Consider the following 25,623-nt stretch of genomic DNA (forward strand, 5'->3'; position numbering starts at 1 on the left):
GTATATTATAGTATATTATTATTATTATATTATTCATATATTATTTGTATATTATTTGTTTATTATTACTATATTATAGTATATTATTACTTTATTATAGTCTAATGGTGCAGGACACACATCCTTGTGTTCATGTTGGAGTCATTTCACACCAATAAACCACTGACTGGAGCTCAGATTAGACTGGAGCTCAGATTAGACTGGAGCTCAGATTAGACTGGAGCTCAGACTGGACTGGAGCTCAGATTGGACTGGAGCTCAGATTAGACTGGAGCTCAGATTGGACTGGAGCTCAGATTAGACTGGAGCTCAGATTAGACTGGAGCTAAAACTGGACTGGAGCTCAGATTAGATTGGAGCTCAGACTGGACTGGAGCTCAGATTAGACTGGAGCTCAGATTAGACTGGAGCTAAAACTGGACTGGAGCTCAGATTAGACTGGAGCTCAGACTGGACTGGAGCTCAGATTAGACTGGAGCTCAGATTAGACTGGAGCTCAGACTGGACTGGAGCTCAGATTAGACTGGAGCTCAGATTAGACTGGAGCTCAGACTGGACTGGAGCTCAGATTAGACTGGAGCTCAGATTAGACTGGAGCTCAGACTGGACTGGAGCTCAGATTAGACTGGAGCTCAGATTAGACTGGAGCTCAGACTGGACTGGAGCTCAGATTAGACTGGAGCTCAGATTAGACTGGAGCTCAGACTGGACTGGAGCTCAGATTAGACTGGAGCTCAGATTAGACTGGAGCTCAGACTGGACTGGAGCTCAGATTAGACTGGAGCTCAGATTAGACTGGAGCTCAGACTGGACTGGAGCTCAGATTAGACTGGAGCTCAGATTAGACTGGAGCTCAGACTGGACTGGAGCTCAGATTAGACTGGAGCTCAGATTAGACTGGAGCTCAGACTGGACATGTTCACTCAGATTGGACATGTTCAGGTCAGTGGGATTCAAACCTACATGTTCCAGTCGTCTACAGTGTGTGTGGGGGTGGGTTCTACAGATGACACCTGTGGAACCGGTACCGTGGTCCCCCCCCCACACCGTCCAGACTGAATCTGGACCAGACCACATGTGTAAGTTAGTCGTACCGACGGAGCGTTGGCCACCAGGTCGCTCTGCGTGCGTCCGGTCTGGATGGCGGTGTGGACTCGGACCGACTCGTAGATGGACGGCTCCTCGACACGCCACGGATACGGACACTTGAGCACAAGGAGAGTTCCTGAAACAGAGACCAGGAGGTTTAGTTCCGGTCCACACATCAAACCTTAGACCAGCCTCTGGGTCAGAACAGGACTAACACAGGCAGGTTCTAATGGACCACAGAGGCCCCATGAGAGCCTGGAGACTCAACCCTCAGTGCACTGTGAGCCTGGACACCACAGAGGGATAATCTCTGGGTCACCTGAAGGGGGTTCTGTCCTGTACAACACTGGTCCTGAAGTTAAACATACACCAGGTAACATGTTCACATGAAAACCACTAAAAACTAAGTATATGTTCGACATTTGGACTTTTGTGTTTTGATCATATGAAATATTTCCAGTGTTTGAACCAAGGTTCGAATGGTTTTGGATTTTCATTCTAGTTTAGTTTTATTTAGTTTTGACTTTTTTTTCTCTAATTCAGTTTGTTTTAATTTGTTTTTAGAGCACGTTTGATAGTTTTTATTAGTTTTCATTTTTTTTCTGAATGGTTAGTTTTAGTTTAGTTTTAGTTTAGTTGTAGTTTAGTTTTCGTTTTAGTTTAGTTTTAGTTTAGTTGTAGTTTAGTTTTAGTTTAGTTGTAGTTTAGTTGTAGTTTAGTTTTAGTTTAGTTGTAGTTTAGTTTTAGTTTAGTTTTAGTTGTAGTTTTAGTTTAGTTGTAGTTTAGTTTTAGTTTAGTTGTAGTTTAGTTGTAGTTTAGTTGTAGTTTAGTTTTAGTTGTAGTTTAGTTGTAGTTCAGTTGTATTTCAGTTGTAGTTTAGTTGTAGTTCAGTTGTAGTTTAGTTGTAGTTCAGTTGTAGTTTAGTTGTAGTTCAGTTGTAGTTCAGTTGTAGTTCAGTTGTAGTTTAGTTGTAGTTCAGTTGTAGTTCAGTTGTAGTTTAGTTGTAGTTCAGTTGTAGTTTAGTTGTAGTTCAGTTGTAGTTCAGTTGTAGTTTAGTTGTAGTTCAGTTGTAGTTCAGTTTTAGTTTAGTTGTAGTTCAGTTGTAGTTTAGTTATAGTTCAGTTGTAGTTCAGTTGTAGTTCAGTTGTAGTTTCGTAGTAGTTCAGTTGTAGTTCAGTTGTAGTTTAGTTGTAGTTCAGTTGTAGTTTAGTTGTAGTTCAGTTGTAGTTTAGTTGTAGTTTAGTTGTAGTTTAGTTGTAGTTCAGTTGTAGTTTAGTTTTAGTTTAGTTGTAGTTTAGTTGTAGTTTAGTTGTAGTTTAGTTTTAGTTGTAGTTTAGTTGTAGTTCAGTTGTATTTCAGTTGTAGTTTAGTTGTAGTTCAGTTGTAGTTTAGTTGTAGTTCAGTTGTAGTTTAGTTGTAGTTCAGTTGTAGTTCAGTTGTAGTTCAGTTGTAGTTTAGTTGTAGTTCAGTTGTAGTTCAGTTGTAGTTTAGTTGTAGTTCAGTTGTAGTTTAGTTGTAGTTCAGTTGTAGTTCAGTTGTAGTTTAGTTGTAGTTCAGTTGTAGTTCAGTTTTAGTTTAGTTGTAGTTCAGTTGTAGTTTAGTTATAGTTCAGTTGTAGTTCAGTTGTAGTTCAGTTGTAGTTTCGTAGTAGTTCAGTTGTAGTTCAGTTGTAGTTTAGTTGTAGTTCAGTTGTAGTTCAGTTGTAGTTCAGTTGTAGTTTAGTTGTAGTTCAGTTGTAGTTTAGTTGTAGTTCAGTTGTAGTTCAGTTGTAGTTTAGTTGTAGTTCAGTTGTAGTTCAGTTTTAGTTTAGTTGTAGTTTAGTTGTAGTTCAGTTGTAGTTCAGTTGTAGTTTAGTTGTAGTTTAGTTTTAGTTCAGTTGTAGTTCAGTTGTAGTTTAGTTGTAGTTTAGTTTTAGTTCAGTTGTAGTTTAGTTGTAGTTCAGTTGTAGTTCAGTTTTAGTTCAGTTGTAGTTTAGTTGTAGTTCAGTTGTAGTTCAGTTGTAGTTCAGTTGTAGTTCAGTGGTCTCTTTTCTCTTCTTCTCTGTGCTCCTATTCAAATCAATCCCAGACAGGACTCTGCTGCTTTAGTCTCCATGTTTCCAGGTAGAGTGGGGACCAGAAGACGACTGGAAACCACAAGTGAACACAAGTGACGGAGCAAAAAGTGTCGTATGGAGACAGCAGCTAAAATTGCTTGAGGGAAATAAATCGATTTCGTATCAATCCAACATTGACAAAAACGAAAACAAAGGGAATTTTATCCATAATTTTTATCCATTTTAGTTAGTTTTGTAAACACACAAAACAATTTCAGTTAGTTACGTTTTGTTTTTTCTTTTAATTATAGTTTTTATTTATTTCAGTTAATGAAAATGTTTTTACAATTCTACTTTTGGTCATTTTGTTAGTTTTCGTTAACGATTATAACCTTTGTTTGAACTCATTATTTTTTATTTAATGTAATAGTACATTTCATTTGGCCGCCTCAATAATCAATGGAGTTCTATCGTCATTCCGAAGATAACATGAACAATTAATGGAACTCGTGACTATTTCACTCAAATTAACTGCTGTGGTTAAACATGATATGAATAAAAGTGCAAGTTCTGTTTAGTTCTCTTCATATTGAAATTATATTTTTAAAATTTTTTGTTTTATTTTTGGGCTGTCAAAATTAACTCATTAACTCAGATGAATCCATCCTCCTGGTTAATGTGACTGTACATGTTAAATGTCTGCAGAACCGACGCATAAAGATGGAAGAGCAGAACAGACTGTCTGTCTGTGTCCTTGTCTGTCTGTCTGTCTGTGTCCTTGTCTGTCTGTCTGTGTCCTTGTCTGTCTGTCTGTCTGTCTGTGTCCTTGTCTGTCTGTCTGTGTCCTTGTCTGTCTGTCTGTCTGTCTGTGTCCTTGTCTGTCTGTCTGTGTCCTTGTCTGTCTGTCTGTCTGTCTGTGTCCTTGTCTGTCTGTCTGTCTCCTTGTCTGTCTGTCTCCTTTTCTGTCTGTCTGTCTCCTTTTCTGTCTGTCTGTCTCCTTGTCTGTCTGTCTGTCTGTCTGTGTCCTTGTCTGTCTGTCTGTCTGTCTGTCTGTGTCCTTGTCTGTCTGTCTCCTTGTCTGTCTGTCTGTCTGTCTCCTTGTCTGTCTGTCTGTCTGTGTCCTTGTCTGTCTGTCTGTCTCTTTGTCTGTCTGTCTGTCTGTGTCCTTGTCTGTCTGTCTGTCTGTCTCCTTGTCTGTCTGTCTGTCTGTCTGTCTCCTTGTCTGTCTGTCTCCTTTTCTGTCTGTCTGTCTCCTTTTCTGTCTGTCTGTCTGTCTGTGTCCTTGTCTGTCTGTCTCCTTGTCTGTCTGTCTGTCTGTGTCCTTGTCTGTCTGTCTCCTTGTCTGTCTGTCTCCCTGTCTGTCTGTCTGTCTGTCTGTCTGTGTCCTTGTCTGTCTGTCTGTCTCTCTGTCTGTCTGTCTGTCTGTCTGTCTGTCAGTGTCCTTGTCTGTCTGTCTCCTTGTCTGTCTGTCTGTCTGTCTGTCTGTCTGTCTCCTTGTCTGTCTGTCTGTGTCCTTGTCTGTCTGTCTCCTTGTCTGTCTGTCTCCTTGTCTGTCTGTCTGTCTGTCTCCTTGTCTGTCTGTCTGTGTCCTTGTCTGTCTGTCTCCTTGTCTGTCTGTCTCCTTGTCTGTCTGTCTGTCTGTGTCCTTGTCTGTCTGTCTGTGTCCTTGTCTGTCTGTCTCCTTGTCTGTCTGTCTGTCTGTCTGTCTGTGTCCTTGTCTGTCTGTCTGTCTGTCTGTCTGTCTCCTTGTCTGTCTGTCTGTCTGTCTGTCTGTGTCCTTGTCTGTCTGTCTGTCTGTGTCCTTGTCTGTCTGTCTGTCTCCTTGTCTGTCTGTCTCCTTTTCTGTCTGTCTGTCTCCTTGTCTGTCTGTCTGTCTGTCTGTGTCCTTGTCTGTCTGTCTGTCTGTCTGTGTCCTTGTCTGTCTGTCTGTCTGTCTCCTTGTCTGTCTGTCTGTCTGTGTCCTTGTCTGTCTGTCTGTCTCTTTGTCTGTCTGTCTGTCTCTTTGTCTGTCTGTCTGTCTGTGTCCTTGTCTGTCTGTCTGTCTGTCTCCTTGTCTGTCTGTCTGTCTGTCTGTCTCCTTGTCTGTCTGTCTCCTTTTCTGTCTGTCTGTCTCCTTTTCTGTCTGTCTGTCTGTCTGTGTCCTTGTCTGTCTGTCTCCTTGTCTGTCTGTCTCCCTGTCTGTCTGTCTGTCTGTCTGTCTGTGTCCTTGTCTGTCTGTCTGTCTCTCTGTCTGTCTGTCTGTCTGTCTGTCAGTGTCCTTGTCTGTCTGTCTCCTTGTCTGTCTGTCTGTCTGTCTGTCTGTCTCCTTGTCTGTCTGTCTGTGTCCTTGTCTGTCTGTCTCCTTGTCTGTCTGTCTCCTTGTCTGTCTGTCTGTCTGTCTCCTTGTCTGTCTGTCTGTCTGTCTCCTTGTCTGTCTGTCTGTGTCCTTGTCTGTCTGTCTCCTTGTCTGTCTGTCTGTCTGTCTCCTTGTCTGTCTGTCTGTCTGTCTCCTTGTCTGTCTGTCTGTGTCCTTGTCTGTCTGTCTCCTTGTCTGTCTGTCTCCTTGTCTGTCTGTCTCCTTGTCTGTCTGTCTGTCTGTGTCCTTGTCTGTCTGTCTGTCTGTCTGTCTGTGTCCTTGTCTGTCTGTCTGTCTGTCTGTCCTTCTCCTCATACCTGTATCACTTCCCACCAGAGGCTGGTTGGCGAAGTGGTTCACAAAGTCCTGCAGAGTCTCAAACTGGTTGAACCCGAACACGTATCCGTTTCCTCTGCGTGTCACGTGGAAATGCTTCACTGAGTCCTTCGCCCTGTGGTTAAAAAATACAGACAAATACGTCTGAGCATGTTTTTATCAAACATTTAAACAGTAGGTTTTTTTACTGTGATCGTATTGTACTGGTCCGACCCACTTCAGACCAGACCAGGTCTTTCTGTGTCCTCTGAACTAAAATGATCTTCACATATTGGTCCCAGGGGCTGAACTGGACCCTTTGGTGGGCCGGTTTAGGCCCCTGGGCCATATGTTTGACCCCCCTGATCTACATGAACACTGAATGAAATATGAAACCCAGTGTTCAGAACTCACAGCTCCTCCTTCAGCCTGAACTCTGTGCATGTGTGGATCCAGTCTGTCTGTGGAAATTCCACAGTTTCCAGGTTGTTCCATACACAGAAACAGTTGAATCTGGTCCCAGTCATGTGTCTGTCCAATCAGATTCAATTCACATCAGTATTAGTTGAGTTCTAATTTTAAATGTGTGGGAAATGGGATTTTCAGTGTTCAGTGTAAATGTCCACAGAGTCCACATTCCACAGTGGATGTGGACAATTTAGTTCCACATACAAGAGACTGTTCTAAGCTACAGGTGGATCCAACTGGAGGAGAATCGGAGTCGATTGGAATTTTGGATGAATTTTGGAAAATGTCTCAATGATGACAGATGGAAAACTGTAGATGTTGTGACCTTGCTGTGACCTTGAACTTTGTCCTACTGGGACCAAAATGGACTGGGCTGGTCCCAGGGCCTAGGCCTATCTGTGGGGAAGATCTGGGAAAGATGGGTGGAAGAGTTTTACACTAAAGATGAAAACACACAAACAAACAAACAAACAAACACACAAAGCAAAGTGATCACAGTACCTAAATAAAAGACATGATTCACACTGAAAAAAATACACAACATTCAGAGGATAATATTCTAATAAATGGAGATAAATCAGTACAGAAAAGTTAAAGAGAGAGAAACGGACAGTGAAGTAAGTGTGTGTGTGTGTGTGTGTGTGTGTGTGTGCGTGCCTGTGTGTTTATGTTTATGTGTGTGTGTGTGCCTGCGTGTGTGTGTGCCTGTGTGCGTGCGTATGTGAATGTGTGTTTATGTGTGTGTGTGTGTGTTTATGTGTGCGTGTGTTTATGTGTGTGCGTGCGTATGTGTGTGTGTATTTATGTGTGTGTGTGCGTGTGTGAGTGTGTGCGTGCATATGTGTGTGTGTGTATTTATGTGTGTGTGTGTGCGTGTGTGTGCGTGCGTGTGTGTGTTTATGTGTGTGTGTGTGCGTGTGTGTGTTTATGTGTGCGTGTGCATATGTGTTTATGTGTGAGTGTGCGTGTGTGCGTGCGTGCATATGTGTGCGTGTGTTTATGTGTGTGTGTGCCTGCGTGTGTGCGTGCGCATGTGTGCGTGCGTGCATGCCTGCATGTGTGTGTGCGTGTGTCCATGTGTTTATGTGTGTGTCCGTGTGTTTATGTGTGTGTGTGCGTGTGTGCGTGCGTGTGTGTTTATGTGTGTGCGTGTGTGTGTGTTTATGTGTGCGTGTGTTTATGTGTGTGTGCGTGCGTATTTGTGTGTGTGTATGCGTGTGTGAGTGTGTGCGTGCGTGCGTGTGTTTATGTGTGTGTGTGCGTATGTGTTTATGTGTGTGTGTGCGTGTGTGCGTGCGTGCATATGTGTGCGTGTGTTTATGTGTGTGTGTGCCTGCGTGTGTGTGTGTGCGTGCACATGTGTGCGTGCATGCATGCCTGCGTGTGTGTGTGTGCGTGTGTCCATGTGTTTATGTGTGTGTGTGTGTGTTTATGTGTGTGTGTGCGTGTGTGCATGTGTGCGTGCGTGTGTGTTTATGTGTGTGCGTGCGTATTTGTGTGTGTGTATGCGTGTGTGAGTGTGTGCGTGCGTGCGTGTGTTTATGTGTGTGTGTGTTTATGTGTGCGTGTGCGTATGTGTTTATGTGTGTGTGTGCGTGCGTGCATATGTGTGCATGTGTTTATGTGTGTGTGTGCCTGCGTGTGTGTGTGCGTGTGTGCGTGCGCATGTGTGCGTGCGTGCATGCTTGCGTGTGTGTGTGTGCGTGTGTCCATGTGTTTATGTGTGTGTGCGTGTGTGTGTTTATGTGTGTGTGCGTGCCTGTGTGTGTGTGTTTATGTGTGTGTTTATGTGTGTGTTTGTGTGTTTATGTGTTTGTGTGTGCGTGTGTGTGTGCACGTGTGTTTATGTGTGTGTGTGTGTTTAGGTGTGCGTGTGTGTGTGTGTGTGTTTATGTGCATATGTGTGTGTGTGTGTTTATGTGCATATGTGTGTGTGTGTGTGTTTATGTGTGTGTGTGTGTTTATGTGCATATGTGCGTGTGTGTGTGTTTATGTGCATATGTGCGTGTGTGTGTGTTTATGTGTGTGTGTGTTTATGTATGTGTGTGTGTGTTTATGTGTGTGTGTGTTTATGTGCATATGTGTGTGTGTTTATGTGTGTGTGTGTGTGTGTGTGTGTGCATGCCTGTGTGTGCGTGTGTGTTTATGTGCATATGTGTGTGTGTGTTTATGTGTGTGTGTGTTTATGTATGTGTGTGTGTGTTTATGTGTGTGTGTGTTTATGTGCATATGTGTGTGTGTTTATGTGTGTGTGTGTGTGTGTGTGTGCATGCCTGTGTGTGCGTGTGTGTTTATGTGCATATGTGTGTGTGTGTTTATGTGTGTGTGTGTTTATGTGCATATGTGTGTGTGTGTGTGTGTGTGTGTGTGCATGCCTGTGTGTGTGTGTGTGTGTGTGTGTGTGTTTATGTGCATATATGTGTGTGTGTGTGTGTGTGTGTGTGTGTGTGTTCTGACCTCACAGACAGGGCCAGGCAGTGTGGGCCTTCGTTGCTGTTCCTCAGCAGATAACTCCCATCAGCCCCGTTGGTCAGCAGGAGGGCCTCTGCAGCGTGGCGGCTCAGGTCACAGTGGAACCACCTGAAACAAACAAACAAACAAACAAACAAACAAACTGAAGGAAGGGACATGTGCAGCAAAGAGGGACAACAGACCAGAACATGAGCGATCCTTAACCCTTTCATGCATGAATGATGAGACCCTCAATCAAGATTTTTCTTCCTGAGTGTTTTTATTCCTCTTCAGGCATAAAAAAAAAAACATGCCTAAAGCAAATTTTCTTCTGAACCTTTTTTTTTCATGGAGTTGCAAAACTGTCCACCCAGCTGGACCCCATGCATTTAATTTATGAAGCAAAGAAACATGTATTTACTGATGCACTGTGGGAAAACTATGAACTACAACCATCTGAATGCTTATTGTAGGTCATTCATGTCTCAGACAGGAGGAGGGGTTTGTTTACCTGCTTTACTAGTTTGTCTGATCAATGAATTACACTGGTCAACAACAAATTTACTGTTTCAGTTCTTTGAGCTGATTTAGGATCATTTTGGTGCTGAATCCAAAAATCACATTCATTTTGCTCATTCAGGTCAACTTTCTGAACTATGCTACATATTGGCTTTTGAACATTTGTGCTTACATTTATGGGCATTTTCACATCATATGATACAAAATTCTTTCATATTTCTTGCAATAAACGAGTTCTGAAGATTTTACTTTTGCCAATTTATGATTGATGCTTTTTTTAATATTACAGGTGAATGAAATGGCTTCGACTAGAAGATCTGGCAAAAATAAGCCTGACGTATTCTGCTCCATCTGCGGTGAATACACCATTGTACCTAACAGGAACCCTGTTAGAAAAGGATTTTTTTTCTCTTAAAACCTATTTTGGGTGAGAATTCTATGAAAAATCAACTGATAAAGTCACAAAAATGTTATCAATTTTGTGAGAAGATCAAATTTTTCAAAATCAAATTAGCAAAAAAACCTGACCTGAATGAGAAAAACAGATGTCATTTTTGGATTTAGCGGTGCACAATGGTCCGAATTCAGTTGAAAGAAGAGAAAGACTGATAGAAGTTGAGGCAGAAGACTGTTAAAATTGTGCTTATTTTTCTTAAGATATTTAATTTTTTTTCAGGTTATTCACATCGTTTTTGTTTGGATAGTTTATAAAAGTAAGTATTTTCATAATTTAATGGGGGGTTTTTTTTGCACTAAAACACAGACCTAAATTGTCAGTTGTCATTATTTCTGGGTTCTTCTGTTCTTATTTGACTGGTTGGGTCCACTGCAGATCAGATCAGACTGAATGTGGAACCTGAAAGAACAGCAGTTTAGAACCCTGGTTTGAACAGATGCAGTGAAGATGCTAACATTGGCTAACACCAAACTTCCTCATTTTCTTATTTGTTTACTTCTTGTAACTTCCCCTTTCAGCTCCATCCTCTTCCTCTGAACTGGATCATCAGAGCTGAAGTGGTAGAAGGACAACTGGACGTGTTTGACGGACGCACAGACATCTGAGGACGCGGTGTCATTATTTATATATTATTTTGATATTATTTTTTAGTTCGATGCCCTAACTTACACTTTGTAAATTCATCCCCAGGGCTGGACTGGACCCGTTGGCGGGCCGGTTTTGGTCCCCGGGCCACATGTTTGACACCTGGGCCTTAGATGGACTGTGACCCGGTGTGGTGTTGGGGTCGCTGTAACCGTATCAGGGCTCAGTGGAGTCCAGGATCCTCCAGACCCTGTTCCCACAGCTCCACCTGGATGGCATCTAGACTAGTGATGCACAGTAACCACACTGTAAAAAAAAAATCTGTAATTTAACAGAATTTTCACTGTTAATTTGACAGATTTTTCCTGTATTTTTCAGATGCAGGAAAATATCAATGAAATGACAAAAACAGACTGTGATTGTACATGTCAAATGGAAAAGAACAGGAGAAAACTGGAACTGAATAACCAAAAAAAATTCAATTTTTTAAAATAATTTTTTTCATCTATCACAGAAAAATACAGTTCAAATACATTTGCAAATGTATCATAATTTCACAAATATTTCTTTTCTATTTATTACATTAAACTGTTAATTTAAAGTTTAATACTGTAAAAAAAAAAAAAAATAAAATGATTAAATGGGATAAAATTACTGACAATTAACGGTAAGTGAAGTATTTGTTCTATCAGTTGAACCAGACTTGTTTGTTAACTGACAAATATCTTGTGTAATTACAGGAGGTTTCACATTAAACATTAAAAACTCAAAAAAATATGAAAAATCTCATGTAAAGTTAGGGCAAAAAACTGTATTTGAATTATGGAAAATTACCGTATTTTTATGAGATAGTTATTTTCCGTTATTTTCCATATTTTTTCAGCACCCCTGCTGCTGGAATAATACCGTTTTTTTAACGAGATTTTTTTTTTTTTTTTACAGTGTATGAGCACCGATAATCTGCTTATTTGTCTAAAACCAAGGTAACAACTGGTCTTCCTGGGATCCCTGACTTAAAATAGTACATACGATACTGAAAAAAATGACGTCATTCAGATAATTCCAATAATTCAAGTTTTCATGGATAAATACAGCCCATAATAATACATCTAAAAAACCAAGAAGAAGAAGAAGAAGCAGAAGTGGTGTGGGTCAGTCCATTTTTTGTCAGTCAAAGGGTTTTCAGTTCCTTAGTCTGAAACAGCTGGAGGATCCAGACTGTAAAAAAAAATAAAAACAGTATTATTCCGGCAGCAGGGGCGCTAAAAAAAATACTGTAAAATAACAGAAAATAACCATCTCATAAAAATATGATAATTTTTCCATAATCAAAATACAGTTTTTTGCCCTAACTTTACATGAGATTTTGCATCATTTTGTCTTTTTAATGTTTAATGAAGAATATTTACATGTATTAAAACAATCCAATTCTCTATAAATATATATATTAATAATTTTCAATGAGACTCAGTTGTCCAATCCACTGATAAAAACTGTATTTGGACAGTTTATCAGTGCTTATACATGTTATACATTCACAAAAATACATTTATTCAACATTTTTGTTGTGAAACCTCCTGTAATTACACAAGATATTTGTCAATTAACAAACAAGTCTGGTTCAACTGACAGAACTAATACTTCTGTTACCGTTAACTGTCAGTAATTTTATCTCTTTTTTTTTTTTTTTTTCTCAGTATTAAACTTTAAATTAACAGTTGTATTTTAACTGTATTTTTCTGTGAAAAAAGAAAAACAATTCTTTCAAAAAATGTAAATTTTCTGGTTCTTCACAGTTCCAGTTTTTTCCTGTTCTTTTCCATTTGACATGTAAAATCACAGTCTGTTTGTGTCATTTCATTGATATTTTCCTGGATCTGAAAATACAGGAAAAATCTGTCAAATAAACAGAGAAAATTCTGTTAAATTACAGATTTTTTTTACAGTGCAGACTAAAAGGAAGATCCAGACCAAGAAGAAGATCACATTAGAGACAGAAAACAGGTCTAAATCAGCCTCAGATGTTCTGAGAATGGATCCATTCAGTTTCAGGTTCAGGTTCAGGTTCTCCAGGTCCAGTCAGATCTGGGTCTGGGTTTGGACCGCTTAAAACTGACTGTGAATGTGACAGAAAAAAAGAACAGATCATCTGAAAAAACGACAGAAGGTGCACGACACAGTTCATCAAACCCCAACGTTAACGGACCGGACACGAAAAGACGACCATGCTGGGATGGTCTCAGGTCCACCCAGTCTGTGGACCACAGCTGTTTGTGTCAGACTGCAGGTGAAGCTCATCTCCTAAAATGACTCCCATTAAATGCTCAAATCTGTTCAGTTGTTTTCATTTCATTGACTCCAAATGTGTTGGAACACGTTCATCTCTCAGACCAGTTGGTTCAGAATCAGTTTGATCCCAGATCAGTGGACTGGATGTTGTTCACTTCTCCTCCATTCCCGTGTCTGTTTGTTCATTCCATCTCTGCTCAGTGCATTTGTCGTAGACGCTCAGCGTCCATGCACTTCAATGGGACTGAGTGGAACTGGTTTAAAACCACTACAAACTGGACCAGCACTGGACACATGACACCCTGTTGTCCCGCCCCCGAACGCTCGGCGTCTCTGGGGGTGAATGGAGCTGTGGGCGGAGCTCGGCTGGGCCGGACGCTGAGCTTCCATGTGGTGATTGGAGGATGGGTCCAAAGGCTGAATGCTGTTTGATTGACAGCTGTTCAGTTCAGTTCAGTTTAATACGTCACACATTCTGCTGTGAAATCACAGAAACCAAATGAACTGTTCATTTACTGACCTGAAAGAAAACACAACCACTGGACTAACTGGTACACTGCACTGAAGGGACACGTTTTCTTGTTTAGTTGGTACGAAAAGGAAACTGAGCATTTTCTGAAAAAGGAACAGAGGATGAATTTATGTTTAAAGAACTGGACTTTTTTTTTTTTTGGATGTAAAATAACAATGAGCTTCAGCTGTCTGAAAGACGAACAGCTGACACTGAGCAGGACGGACATGTGGGACAGCTGGACCCGCTGGAGCGTAGACGGTTCTGCTTCAGTGGACTGAAACATAGAAGCGTCTCAGTCTGCGCCGAGGTGAAAATAGTTTTGGATTTTTAACTATAGTTTAGTTTTATTTAATTTTGACTTTTGTTTCTCTAATTTAGTTCGTTTTAACTTGTTTTTAGAGCAGGATTGCTAGTTTTTATTAGTTTTCATTATTTTACTAAATGTTAAATTTAAGTTTAGTTTTAGTATTAATTTTAGTTCAGTTGTAGTTCAGTTGTAGTTTAGTTTAGTTGTAGTTCAGTTGTAGTTTAGTTGTAGTTTAGTTTTAGTTGTAGTTTAGTTGTAGTTTAGTTTAGTTGTAGTTCAGTTGTAGTTTAGTTTTAGTTGTAGTTTAGTTGTAGTTCAGTTGTAGTTTAGTTGTAGTTCAGTTGTAGTTTAGTTTAGTTGTAGTTTAGTTGTAGTTTAGTTTTAGTTCAGTTGTAGTTTAGTTTTAGTTCAGTTGTAGTTTAGTTGTAGTTCAGTTGTATTTCAGTTGTAGTTTAGTTGTAGTTCAGTTGTAGTTTAGTTTTAGTTGTAGTTCAGTTGTAGTTCAGTTGTAGTTTAGTTGTAGTTCAGTTGTAGTTTAGTTTTAGTTGTAGTTCAGTTGTAGTTCAGTTGTAGTTTAGTTTTAGTTGTAGTTCAGTTGTAGTTCAGTTGTAGTTCAGTTGTAGTTTAGTTGTAGTTCAGTTGTAGTTTAGTTGTAGTTTAGTTTTAGTTCAGTTGTAGTTCAGTTGTAGTTTAGTTGTAGTTCAGTTGTAGTTCAGTTGTAGTTTAGTTTTAGTTCAGTTGTAGTTCAGTTGTAGTTTAGTTGTAGTTTAGTTGTAGTTCAGTTGTAGTTTAGTTGTAGTTCAGTTGTAGTTCAGTTGTAGTTCAGCTGTAGTTCAGTTGTAGTTCAGTTGTAGTTTAGTTGTAGTTCAGTTGTAGTTCAGTTGTAGTTTAGTTGTAGTTCAGTTTTAGTTCAGTTGTAGTTTAGTTGTAGTTCAGTTGTAGTTTAGTTGTAGTTCAGTTGTAGTTCAGTTGTAGTTCAGCTGTAGTTTAGTTGTAGTTCAGTTGTAGTTCAGTTGTAGTTTTGTTGTAGTTCAGTTGTAGTTCAGTTTTAGTTCAGTTTAGTTTAGTTGTAGTTCAGTTTTAGTTCAGTTGTAGTTCAGTTTTAGTTTAGTTGTAGTTCAGTTTTAGTTTAGTTGTAGTTCAGTTTTAGTTTAGTTGTAGTTTAGTTGTAGTTCAGTTGTAGTTGTAGTTCAGTTGTAGTTCAGTTGTAGTTCAGTTGTATTTCAGTTGTAGTTCAGTTTTAGTTCAGTTGTAGTTTAGTTGTAGTTCAGTTTTAGTTCAGTTGTAGTTCAGTTGTAGTTCAGTTGTAGTTTAGTTGTAGTTCAGTTGTAGTTCAGTTGTAATTTAGTTGTAGTTCAGTTGTAGTTTAGTTGTAGTTCAGTTGTATTTCAGTTGTAGTTTAGTTGTAGTTCAGTTGTAGTTCAGTTGTAGTTCAGCTGTAGTTCAGTTGTAGTTCAGTTGTAGTTTAGTTGTAGTTCAGTTGTAGTTTAGTTGTAGTTCAGTTGTAGTTTAGTTTTAGTTCAGTTGGAGTTTAGTTGTAGTTCAGTTGTAGTTCAGTTGTAGTTTAGTTGTAGTTCAGTTGTAGTTTAGTTTTAGTTCAGTTGTAGTTCAGTTGTAGTTCAGTTGTAGTTTAGTTTGTAGTTTAGTTGTAGTTCAGTTGTAGTTTAGTTGTAGTTCAGTTGTAGTTTCAGTTTTAGTTCAGTTGTAGTTCAGTTGTAGTTTAGTTGTAGTTCAGTTGTAGTTCAGTTGTAGTTCAGTTTTAGTTCAGTTGTAGTTCAGTTTTAGTTCAGTTGTAGTTCAGTTGTAGTTTAGTTGTAGTTTAGTTGTAGTTCAGTTGTAGTTCAGTTGTAGTTTAGTTGTAGTTCAGTTGTAGTTTAGTTGTAGTTCAGCTGTAGTTTCAGTTGTAGTTTAGTTGTAGTTCAGTTGTAGTTGTAGTTCAGTTGTAGTTCAGTTGTAGTTCAGTTTTAGTTCAGTTGTAGTTTAGTTGTAGTTCAGTTTTAGTTCAGTTGTAGTTTAGTTGTAGTTCAGTTGTAGTTTAGTTGTAGTTCAGTTGTAGTTCAGTTGTAGTTCAGTTGTAGTTCAGTTTAGTTCAGTTGTAGTTTAGTTGTAGTTCAGTTTTAGTTCAGTTGTAGTTCACTTTTAGTTCAGTTGTAGTTCAGCTGTAGTTCAGTTGTAGTTCAGTTGTAGTTCAGTTTTAGTTCAGTTGTAGTTCAGTTGTAGTTCACTTTTAGTTCAGTTGTAGTTCAGCTGTAGTTCAGTTGTAGTTCAGTTGTAGTTTAGTTGTAGTTCAGTTGTAGTTTAGTTGTAGTTCAGTTGTAGTTCAGTTTTAGTTCAGTTGTAGTTCAGTTGTAGTTCAGTTGTAATTTAGTTGTAGTTCAGTTGTAGTTTAGTTGTAGTTCAGTTGTATTTCAGTTGTAGTTCAGTTGTAGTTTAGTTGTAGTTCAGTTGTAGTTCAGTTGTAGTTCAGTGTTAGTTCAGCTGTAGTTCAGTTGTAGTTCAGTTGTAGTTTAGTTGTAGTTCAGTTGTAGTTCAGTTGTAGTTCAGTTTTAGTTCAGTTGTAGTTTAGTTGTAGTTCAGTTGTAGTTTAGTTGTAGTTCAGTTGTAGTTCAGTTGTAGTTCAGTTTTAGTTCAGTTGTAGTTCAGTTTTAGTTTTGTTGTAGTTCAGTTGTAGTTCAGTTTTAGTTCAGTTTTAGTTTAGTTGTAGTTCAGTTTTAGTTCAGTTGTAGTTCAGTTGTAGTTCAGTTGTAGTTTAGTTGTAGTTTAGTTGTAGTTCAGTTGTAGTTCAGTTGTAGTTTAGTTGTAGTTCAGTTGTAGTTCAGTTGTAGTTTAGTTGTAGTTCAGCTGTAGTTCAGTTGTAGTTCAGTTGTAGTTTAGTTGTAGTTCAGTTGTAGTTTAGTTGTAGTTCAGTTGTAGTTCAGTTGTAGTTCAGTTTTAGTTCAGTTGTAGTTTAGTTGTAGTTCAGTTGTAGTTTAGTTGTAGTTCAGTTGTAGTTCAGTTGTAGTTCAGTTTTAGTTCAGTTGTAGTTCAGTTTTAGTTTTGTTGTAGTTCAGTTGTAGTTCAGTTTTAGTTCAGTTTTAGTTTAGTTGTAGTTCAGTTTTAGTTCAGTTGTAGTTCAGTTGTAGTTCAGTTGTAGTTTAGTTGTAGTTTAGTTGTAGTTCAGTTGTAGTTCAGTTGTAGTTCAGCTGTAGTTTAGTTGTAGTTCAGTTGTAGTTTAGTTGTAGTTCAGTTGTAGTTCAGTTGTAGTTCAGTTTTAGTTCAGTTGTAGTTTAGTTGTAGTTCAGTTGTAGTTAGTTGTAGTTCAGTTGTAGTTCAGTTGTAGTTCAGTTGTAGTTCAGTTGTAGTTCAGTTTTAGTTTTGTTGTAGTTCAGTTGTAGTTCAGTTTTAGTTCAGTTTTAGTTTAGTTGTAGTTCAGTTTTAGTTCAGTTGTAGTTCAGTTGTAGTTCAGTTGTAGTTTAGTTGTAGTTTAGTTGTAGTTCAGTTGTAGTTCAGTTGTAGTTTAGTTGTAGTTCAGTTGTAGTTCAGTTGTAGTTTAGTTGTAGTTCAGCTGTAGTTCAGTTGTAGTTCAGTTGTAGTTGTAGTTCAGTTGTAGTTCAGTTGTAGTTCAGTTTTAGTTCAGTTGTAGTTTAGTTGTAGTTCAGTTTTAGTTCAGTTGTAGTTTAGTTGTAGTTCAGTTGTAGTTTAGTTGTAGTTCAGTTGTAGTTCAGTTGTAGTTCAGTTGTAGTTCAGTTTTAGTTCAGTTGTAGTTTAGTTGTAGTTTAGTTTTAGTTCAGTTGTAGTTTACTTTTAGTTCAGTTGTAGTTCAGCTGTAGTTCAGTTGTAGTTCAGTTGTAGTTCAGTTTTAGTTCAGTTGTAGTTCAGTTGTAGTTCAGTTGTAGTTCACTTTTAGTTCAGTTGTAGTTCAGTTGTAGTTTAGTTGTAGTTCAGTTGTAGTTCAGTTTTAGTTCAGTTGTAGTTTAGTTGTAGTTCAGTTGTAGTTTAGTTGTAGTTCAGTTGTAGTTCAGTTTTAGTTCAGTTGTAGTTCAGTTGTAGTTCAGTTGTAATTTAGTTGTAGTTCAGTTGTAGTTTAGTTGTAGTTCAGTTGTAGTTCAGTTGTAGTTCAGTGTTAGTTCAGCTGTAGTTCAGTTGTAGTTCAGTTGTAGTTCAGTTGTAGTTCAGTTGTAGTTCAGTTTTAGTTCAGTTGTAGTTTAGTTGTAGTTCAGTTGTAGTTCAGTTGTAGTTCAGTTGTAGTTCAGTTGTAGTTTAGTTGTAGTTCAGTTGTAGTTCAGTTGTAGTTCAGTTGTAGTTCAGTTGTAGTTTAGTTGTAGTTCAGTTGTAGTTCAGTTGTAGTTTAGTTGTAGTTCAGTTGTAGTTCAGTTGTAGTTCAGTTGTAGTTTAGTTGTAGTTCAGTTGTAGTTCAGTTGTAGTTTAGTTGTAGTTCAGTTGTAGTTCAGTTGTAGTTCAGTTGTAGTTCAGTTGTAGTTCAGTTGTAGTTAGTTGTAGTTCAGTTGTAGTTCAGTTGTAGTTCAGTGGTCTCTTTTCTCTTCTTCTCTGTGCTCCTATTCAAATCAATCCCAGACAGGACTCTGCTGCTTTAGTCTCCATGTTTCCAGGTAGAGTGGGGACCAGAAGACGACTGGAAACCACAAGTGAACACAAGTGACGGAGCAAAAAGTGTCGTATGGAGACAGCACAGAAAACTGAGAGAGACAAAGAAATCCATTGAACATCAATCTGACATTGACAAAGACCAAAACCAAGGGAATTTGATCCAGAAGTTTTATCTGTTTTAGTTAGTTTAGTAAACACACAATACAGTTTCAGTTAGTTATGTTTTTTTTTCTTTTAACTATAGTTTTTATTTATTTCAGTTAACGTAAATGTTTTTTCAGTTCTAGTTTTGGTCATTTCGTTAGTTTTCGTTAACGATAATAACCTTGGTCTGCCCTCAGATCAGCTCACAAAACCACTAGTGTCAAATCCACGTCCTTTTTCTGCCGTTAGTGCAGACGGTTGGACACCCTGAGGTGAGGACACCCATGGACGTTTGTGTAAAACTGAATATAAACCAGTCTGTTGTCTCTTTTTGGTCCATTTCGATGGTTCCTGTGGACTGAACCTCCAGATGTTCTGGTTCTAAATGTTCCTGTTTGACTTGTTGTCTCCTCAGTGGGACATAACGTCCAAAACTAAACCAAACGGAAGAAAAGGAACAGAAAAACTAAACAAATGAACCTTTACACCAATAACTAACCTCAGTACCTGGTCCACAGGGTCTGTGTTGGGTCCCTTTAGCCCACAGGTGTCAAACATGAGGCCCAGGGGCCAAAACCAGCCCGACGAAGGGTCCAATTTGGCCCGTGGGATGAATTTGTGAAATACAAAAATTATACTGAAGATGTTAACGATCAAGGATGTTGAAATCATTTTAGGTCAATTCAATTTTAATTGGATCAGGACCAGTAAAATGCTATCATAATAACCTAGAAATAATGAAAACTGCATTTTTTTTCTTGTTGCTTTACCATAAAACAAAACAAAACAGTTAAATTGTAAAAAAAAAAAAAAAAAAAAAAAAAAAAAAAAATTGTACATTTACAGACTAGCCTTTCACAAAAAAAGTGAATAATCTGAAAAATTACGAACAACCTTAAATGTCTTAACCCTCCGGTGTCCAGGTGTGCCTTTTATGCACACTTTGCACTTTGTGTTAAAAAACTTCATATTATTTTTCACAATTTGAAAAAGGTTAGAATTCAAAAGTTGTTCATTTTTGCCTGATCTTTAAAATTCTGTCCACCAACTCAAATGTGCACATTGTAAACAAAAGAAAATGACCAGACTAGCATCTGTCTGCCAAGTGTGCATAAAACGCACAGTTTCTAACATGTGATCTGTATGATTAGGGCTGAGCTGGATTTACAAAAATAAAATAAAATCAGAGCAGAAAAATAAATCCATATATAATATTTAATAGTTTGATTTATAGGTGTGCATTTTATGCACACTTGGTGACAGATGCTAGTAATTTTGAACATTTGACCTAACGCCAAAAATAATAATAATGCAAATTAACCAATGTTGGAGTTAATCACCGACATATGCCAGGAGGAAAACATCTAATCATATGTGATCCACTTTTTATGGAGTATATTGAAAAAAAAAAATTTTTGTGTGTTTTTTTCATCTAAAAAATGGTTTGTTTCCATTACAAACACGACATTTAAAGGGTTAAAAATGTGACAGTTCTTGAGTATTTGGTATTTTTATTTATGGCTCAAGTTGATGAAATAGAAAAAAGTGTAAAAGAATTAAAAACAAACTGTATGAACATTTTTTTTGACATTATTCCACAAATGTGTGAAAAAGGCACACCTGGTGTTTAGTCAGGGCCTGGTGGACGGGGTACCAGAGGGACAGTAGAAGTCTGTGGAACTGCACCACTGTTCTGCCTGTTACTAAAGGTTTTGTGTATTTGTAGATCCACTGTGATCTGTACGTTGTGATGCACATGTATAAATAATAAACTACGGCAGAATTTTGTTAAAATTGCACTAATTTTTCTTCAGAATTTTCAGGTTGTTCATATTTGTTCATGTTCTGTTCAAGCACAGCTGTAGATGTAAATATTTTCATTAAAGAATTTTACATTTTCACTCAAAAACAGAGAGAACTTTGGAGTTGACACCATTTCTCAGTTCTTATCCTGTTCTTTATATTCTGTTACTGGTTCAGCCCACGATAGATCAGACTGGGAGGAATGTGGAGCTGAGCTAACATGAGTTTGACTGCCCAGGTTTAGCCGGTCCCCAAGACCACATACAGGAGGTCGGCTGGAGCGGGGACAGCAAACTACAGTAGAGTGGACGTAGAGTGGACAGTAAACTACAGTAGAGTGGACATTAAACTACAGTAGAGTGGACATTAAACTACAGTAGAGTGGACAGTAAACTACAGTAGAGTAGACAGTAAACTACAGTAGAGTGGACATTAAACTACAGTAGAATGGACAGTAAACTACAGTAGAGTGGACATTAAACTACAGTAGAATGGACAGTAAACTGCAGTAGAGTGGACATTAAACTACAGTAGAATGGACATTAAACTGCAGTAGAGTGGACAGTAAACTACAGTAGAGTGGACATTAGACTACAGTAGAGTAGACAGTAAACTACAGTAGAGTGGACATTAAACTACAGTAGAATGGACAGTAAACTACAGTAGAGTGGACATTAAACTACAGTAGAATGGACATTAAACTACAGTAGAGTGGACAGTAAACTACAGTAGAGTAGACAGTAAACTACAGTAGAGTGGACAGTAAACTACAGTAGAGTGGACAGTAAACTACAGTAGAGTAGACAGTAAACTACAGTAGAGTGGACATTAAACTACAGTAGAGTGGACATTAAACTACAGTAGAATGGACATTAAACTACAGTAGAGTGGACATTAAACTACAGTAGAAGTGGACAGTAAACTACAGTAGAGTGGACAGTAAACTACAGTAGAGTGGACATTAAACTACAGTAGAATGGACAGTAAACTACAGTAGAGTGGACATTAAACTACAGTAGAATGGACATTAAACTGCAGTAGAGTGGACAGTAAACTACAGTAGAGTGGACATTAAACTACAGTAGAATGGACATTAAACTGCAGTAGAGTGGACAGTAAACTACAGTAGAGTGGACATTAAACTACAGTAGAGTGGACATTAAACTACAGTAGAGTGGATATAAAACTACAGTAGTGTGGACAGTAAACTACAGTGGAATGGACATTAAACTGCAGTAGAGTGGACATTAAACTACAGGAGTGGACAGTAAACTACAGTAGAGTGGACAGTAAACTACAGTAGAGTGGATATAAAACTACAGTAGAGTGGACATTAAACTACAGTAGAGTGGACATTAAACTACAGTAGAATGGACAGTAAACTACAGTAGAGTGGACAGTAAACTACAGCAGAGTGGACATTAAACTACAGTAGAGTGGACAGTAAACTACAGTAGAGTGGACATTAAACTACAGTAGAATGGACATTAAACTACAGTAGAGTGGACAGTACACTACAGTAGAGTGGACATTAAACTACAGTAGAATGGACATTAAACTACAGTAGAGTGGACAGTAAACTACAGTAGAGTGGACAGTACACTACAGTAGAGTGGACATTAAACTACAGCAGAGTGGACATTAAACTACAGTAGAATGGACATTAAACTACAGTAGAGTGGACATTAAACTACAGTAGAATGGACATTAAACTACAGTAGAGTGGACAGTAAACTACAGCAGAGTGGACAGTAAACTACAGCAGAGTGGACATTAAACTACAGTAGAGTGGACAGTAAACTACAGCAGAGTGGACAGTACACTACAGTAGAGTGGACATTAAACTACAGCAGAGTGGACATTAAACTACAGTAGAGTGGACAGTAAACTACAGTAGAGTGGACATTAAACTACAGTAGAGTGGACAGTAAACTACAGTAGAATGGACATTAAACTACAGTAGAGTGGACAGTAAACTACAGTAGAGTGGACATTAAACTACAGTAGAATGGACATTAAACTACAGTAGAGTGGACATTAAACTACAGTAGAGTGGACATTAAACTACAGTAGAGTGGACAGTAAACTACAGTAGAGTGGACATTAAACTACAGTAGAATGGACATTAAACTACAGTAGAGTGGACAGTAAACTACAGTAGAGTGGACATTAAACTACAGTAGAATGGACATTAAACTACAGTAGAGTGGACAGTAAACTACAGTAGAGTGGACATTAAACTACAGTAGAGTGGACAGTAAACTACAGTAGAATGGACATTAAACTACAGTAGAGTGGACAGTAAACTACAGTAGAGTGGACATTAAACTACAGTAGAGTGGACAGTAAACTACAGTAGAGTGGACATTAAACTACAGTAGAGTGGACAGTAAACTACAGTAGAATGGACATTAAACTACAGTAGAGTGGACAGTAAACTACAGTAGAGTGGACAGACTATAGTTTATTTATAATTCTAAACAGATTGACGCTGTTTTTATTCACATCACATGCACATCTACAAATCTGCTACTTAGTCGATGACGTCACTCAGTACCTTGTGGCGCCTGTTCGGACACATAACTGACCCTTTCCTGACTCAGTGTGAAACCCTGGCGCCTGTTCGACCACAGCCTTTAACCGCCTGTGTGGTGTTCTTCAGACAGATGCGCCCCCCTGTCCTTCCGCCTGGACTCCCTTCCTGTGGCCCTGCTCTGCTGAGGCTGGGGTCGGTACGTGTGTGTGTTCGAGGCTGATTCGGTTCGGTTCGGTTGGGTTCGGTCTTACCCCAGAGTCTCCAGTTCGTCGCTCATGTCCTCCGTGGCTGCATCACTGTAGAAGCTCATGTCTGTCTGTCCTTCTGTCTGTCTGTCCTCTGTCTGTCTGTTCTTCTGTCTGTCCGAGGCTGCGGAACGGGTGCGCGTGCCCATGCGCGTGCACGCCCCGCTGTCAGAGCAGAAGTGAAAGTCAGACACGCCCACGAGGAAGTGAGTTTGTCCCCGAGTTCAGAGACTTTTGTCCGACTGTAAAAGTCAGTCTGCACTGTAAAAAAAATCTGTAATTTAACAGAATTTTCACTGTTTATTTGACAGATTTTTCCTGTATTTTTCAGATCCAGGAAAATATCAATGAAATGACAAAAACAGACTGTGATTTTACATGTCAAATGGAAAAGAACAGGAAAAAACTGGAACTGAATAACCAGAAAATTTACATTTTTTAAAGGAAATTGTTTCTGTTTTCACAGAAAAATACAGTTAAAATACATTTGCAAATGTATCGTAATTTCCAAATATTTATTTTCTATTTATGAGATTAAACTGTTAATTTAAAGTTTAAAACTGTAAGAAAAATAAAAAATAAAATGAGATAAAATTACTGACAATTAACTGTATCAGAAGTATTAGTTCTGTCAGTTGAACCAGACTTGTTTGTTAATTGACAAATATCTTGTGTAATTACAGGAGGTTTCACAACAAAACTGTTGAATAAATGTATTTTTGTGAATGTATAACATGTATAAGCACTGATAAACTGTCCAAATACAGTTTTTATCAGTGGATTGGACAACTGAGTCTCACTGAAAATTATTTATATATATATATATATATATATATATATATATATATATATATATATATATATATATATATATATATATATGTATATATATATATATTTATAGGGAATTGGATTGTTTTAATAATGTAAATATTCTTTATTAAACATTAAAAAGTAAAAAAAAAAAAAAAAAAAAAGCAAAATCTCATGTGAAGTTAGGGCAAAAAATGTATTTCAATTATGGAAAATTACTGTATTTTTATGAGATGGTTATTTTCTGTTATTTTACAGTATTTTTTTTGGCACCCCTGCTGCTGGAATTTTATTATTATTATTATTTTTTTTTTTTTTTTTTTACAGTGTGTCCACAGGTTGGATAAGACTGAAACTGAGTCTAAGACTGTGGTCAAGTGGACTTTAAAAACATAGGTATACACACATTATTATTATTATTATTATTATTATTATTATTATTATTATTATTATTGTTTATTATTATTGTTGTTTATTATTATTATTATTATTATTATTATTATTATTATTATTATTATTATTATTATTACTATTATAAACTGGATCCAAAAAAAAACAAAAAAAACAATAAGAGGTGACAGAATAATTCCAGTGGATGATTGTTCAGACTGATGAGTTCTATGAGTCTAATGAATTTAGAAGAAAATGTAAAAAAAAATATTAATAAACTAAAGGTAAAGGAAATAAATTAAAGGTAAAGGAAATGACACTGTCCGTGTCCAGACTCCAGAAGGACAAACACCACTGTATGTGTTCTACAGGACTGAAGGGTCTACACTGGACTAGTTTAGGAACATGATGTTTAATTAAACACTTGTTGTAAACACTTGGTGCAGTCTTCCCAGGGGGGTCATGGATCAGTCCTGGGGTGTTTTTAGTTCTCCAGGTTGGAACATGTATCAGGTGGAGTTAATGTTTGATGGTTGGATTCACCCTGGATTCATTTTATGGATGGACACCAAGCCAATCTGTTGCCATGGTGATCTGTCACTAGACTGGACAAAGAGTTTAGGTTTAGACAAGGACAAGGACTGGACTAAACTGGACTGGACTGGACTGGAAAAGACACATGGAGGACACACAGGTTTGTGTTTTAGACCAGTTTGTACCAATTTGGACAGTTTGTACCAATTTGGACAGTTTGGACCAGTTTGGACAGTTTGGACCAGTTTGGACAGTTTGGACCAGTTTGGACAAGTTTGGACAGTTTGGACCAGTTTGGACAGTTTGGACCAGTTTGGACAGTTTGGACCAGTTTGGACAAGTTTGGACAGTTTGGACCAGTTTGGACAGTTGGACCAGTTTAGACCAGTTTGGACAAGTTTGGACAGTTTGGACCAGTTTGGACCAGTTTGGACCAGTTTGGACAGTATGGACCAGTTTGGGCAGTTTGGACCAGTTTGAACCAGTTTGGACAGTTTGGACCAGTTTGGACAGTTTGGACCAGTTTGGACAGTATGGACCAGTTTGGGCAGTTTGGACCAGTTTGAACCAGTTTGGACAGTTTGGACCAGTTTGGACAGTTTGGACCAGTTTGGACAGTTTGGACCAGTTTGGACAGTTTGGACAGTATGGACCAGTTTGGACCAGTTTGGACAGTTTGGACCAGTTTGAACCAGTTTGAACAGTTTGGACCAGTTTGGACCAGTTTGGACCAGTTTGGACAGTTTGGACCAGTTTGGACAGTTTGGACCAGTTTGGACAGTTTGGACAGTATGGACCAGTTTGGACCAGTTTGGACAGTTTGGACCAGTTTGGACAGTTTGGACAGTTTGGACCAGTTTGGACAGTTTGGACCAGTTTGGACCAGTTTGGACCAGTTTGGACAGTTTGGACCAGTTTGGACAGTTTGGACAGTATGGACCAGTTTGGACCAGTTTGGACAGTTTGGACCAGTTTGGACCAGTTTGGACAGTTTGGACAGTTTGGACCAGTTTGGACAGTTTGGACTTGTCTGTTCTCAGACGTCCAATGGAAACAGGCTGATACTGGTCACATGTTCATCTGTGGAACCAACATGTGTTGTAGTTCATGTGATGAACTCAAAAAAGGAAGTGGACTGGCACAGTTGGACAGAATTGGACATTTCCTATCTTCATTTGGACAAATATTGTCTCACCCTCAGTCTGGG

At 38.3% G+C, this 25,623-nt stretch overlaps 1 protein-coding gene across 1 annotated transcript in view; it reads right to left on the reverse strand.

Annotated features, from left to right (window-relative positions):
* dapp1 (dual adaptor of phosphotyrosine and 3-phosphoinositides) overlaps positions 1-22,840 on the reverse strand; it is a 33,339-nt gene extending 10,499 nt beyond the window's left edge. The window contains exons 1-4 of the mRNA XM_030130777.1: positions 22,686-22,840; positions 8,700-8,822; positions 5,777-5,910; positions 1,095-1,225 (exon numbers count right to left, since the gene is read on the reverse strand). Coding sequence (XP_029986637.1) covers positions 1,095-1,225; positions 5,777-5,910; positions 8,700-8,822; positions 22,686-22,828 — 531 coding nt within the window. The 5' untranslated portion in view covers positions 22,829-22,840. The remainder of the gene's footprint in view (positions 1-1,094; positions 1,226-5,776; positions 5,911-8,699; positions 8,823-22,685) is intronic.
* Positions 22,841-25,623: the final 2,783 nt, after the last annotated feature.

This window comes from Sphaeramia orbicularis, unplaced genomic scaffold, assembly GCF_902148855.1.
Source record: "Sphaeramia orbicularis unplaced genomic scaffold, fSphaOr1.1, whole genome shotgun sequence".
In the NCBI taxonomy this organism is placed as follows: Eukaryota; Metazoa; Chordata; class Actinopteri; order Kurtiformes; family Apogonidae; genus Sphaeramia; species Sphaeramia orbicularis.